The 321-nt window shown below is 45.5% G+C and overlaps 1 protein-coding gene across 1 annotated transcript in view; it reads right to left on the bottom strand.

Annotated features, from left to right (window-relative positions):
* GOT2 (glutamic-oxaloacetic transaminase 2, mitochondrial) overlaps positions 1 to 321 on the bottom strand; it is a 49,423-nt gene that overhangs the window by 5,023 nt on the left and 44,079 nt on the right. Inside the window, 1 exon segment of the mRNA XM_011938871.1 lies at positions 6 to 223. Coding sequence (XP_011794261.1) covers positions 6 to 223 — 218 coding nt within the window.

Genomic DNA, 321 nt, shown 5'->3' with positions numbered 1-321 from the left:
CGCACAGCCCAGGCATCCTTATCACCATCACCACTGGCAAAGCCTTGGTAGGCCATGTCAAAGAACGCAAAGAGATTCCTTTTCTGAGAAGGAACAAAAGATCGAAGCTTCAGCAGTCTGTCTGAAGAGGCCCTAGATGTTTATAAAAATCTGAAAGACGTTTTTGTGGGCATGACATGAGGTGGGCATGGTCCCAATAAGCACAATAAGCCTTTTCTGGGGCTAACGTAATCCTGGAAGACTCATCTTACACCCAGGGCTCACGAGACAACCTCATTAGAACCATTTTATCTTGAAAGTGCTTTCCAAATGCTGTTTCTG

The sequence above is a fragment of the Colobus angolensis genome, unplaced genomic scaffold, assembly GCF_000951035.1.
Source record: "Colobus angolensis palliatus isolate OR3802 unplaced genomic scaffold, Cang.pa_1.0 Scaffold178, whole genome shotgun sequence".
Classification (NCBI taxonomy): domain Eukaryota; kingdom Metazoa; phylum Chordata; class Mammalia; order Primates; family Cercopithecidae; genus Colobus; species Colobus angolensis.
The sequence above is the reverse complement of the archived record's forward strand: the minus strand, read 5'-3'. Positions and strand labels throughout refer to the sequence as shown.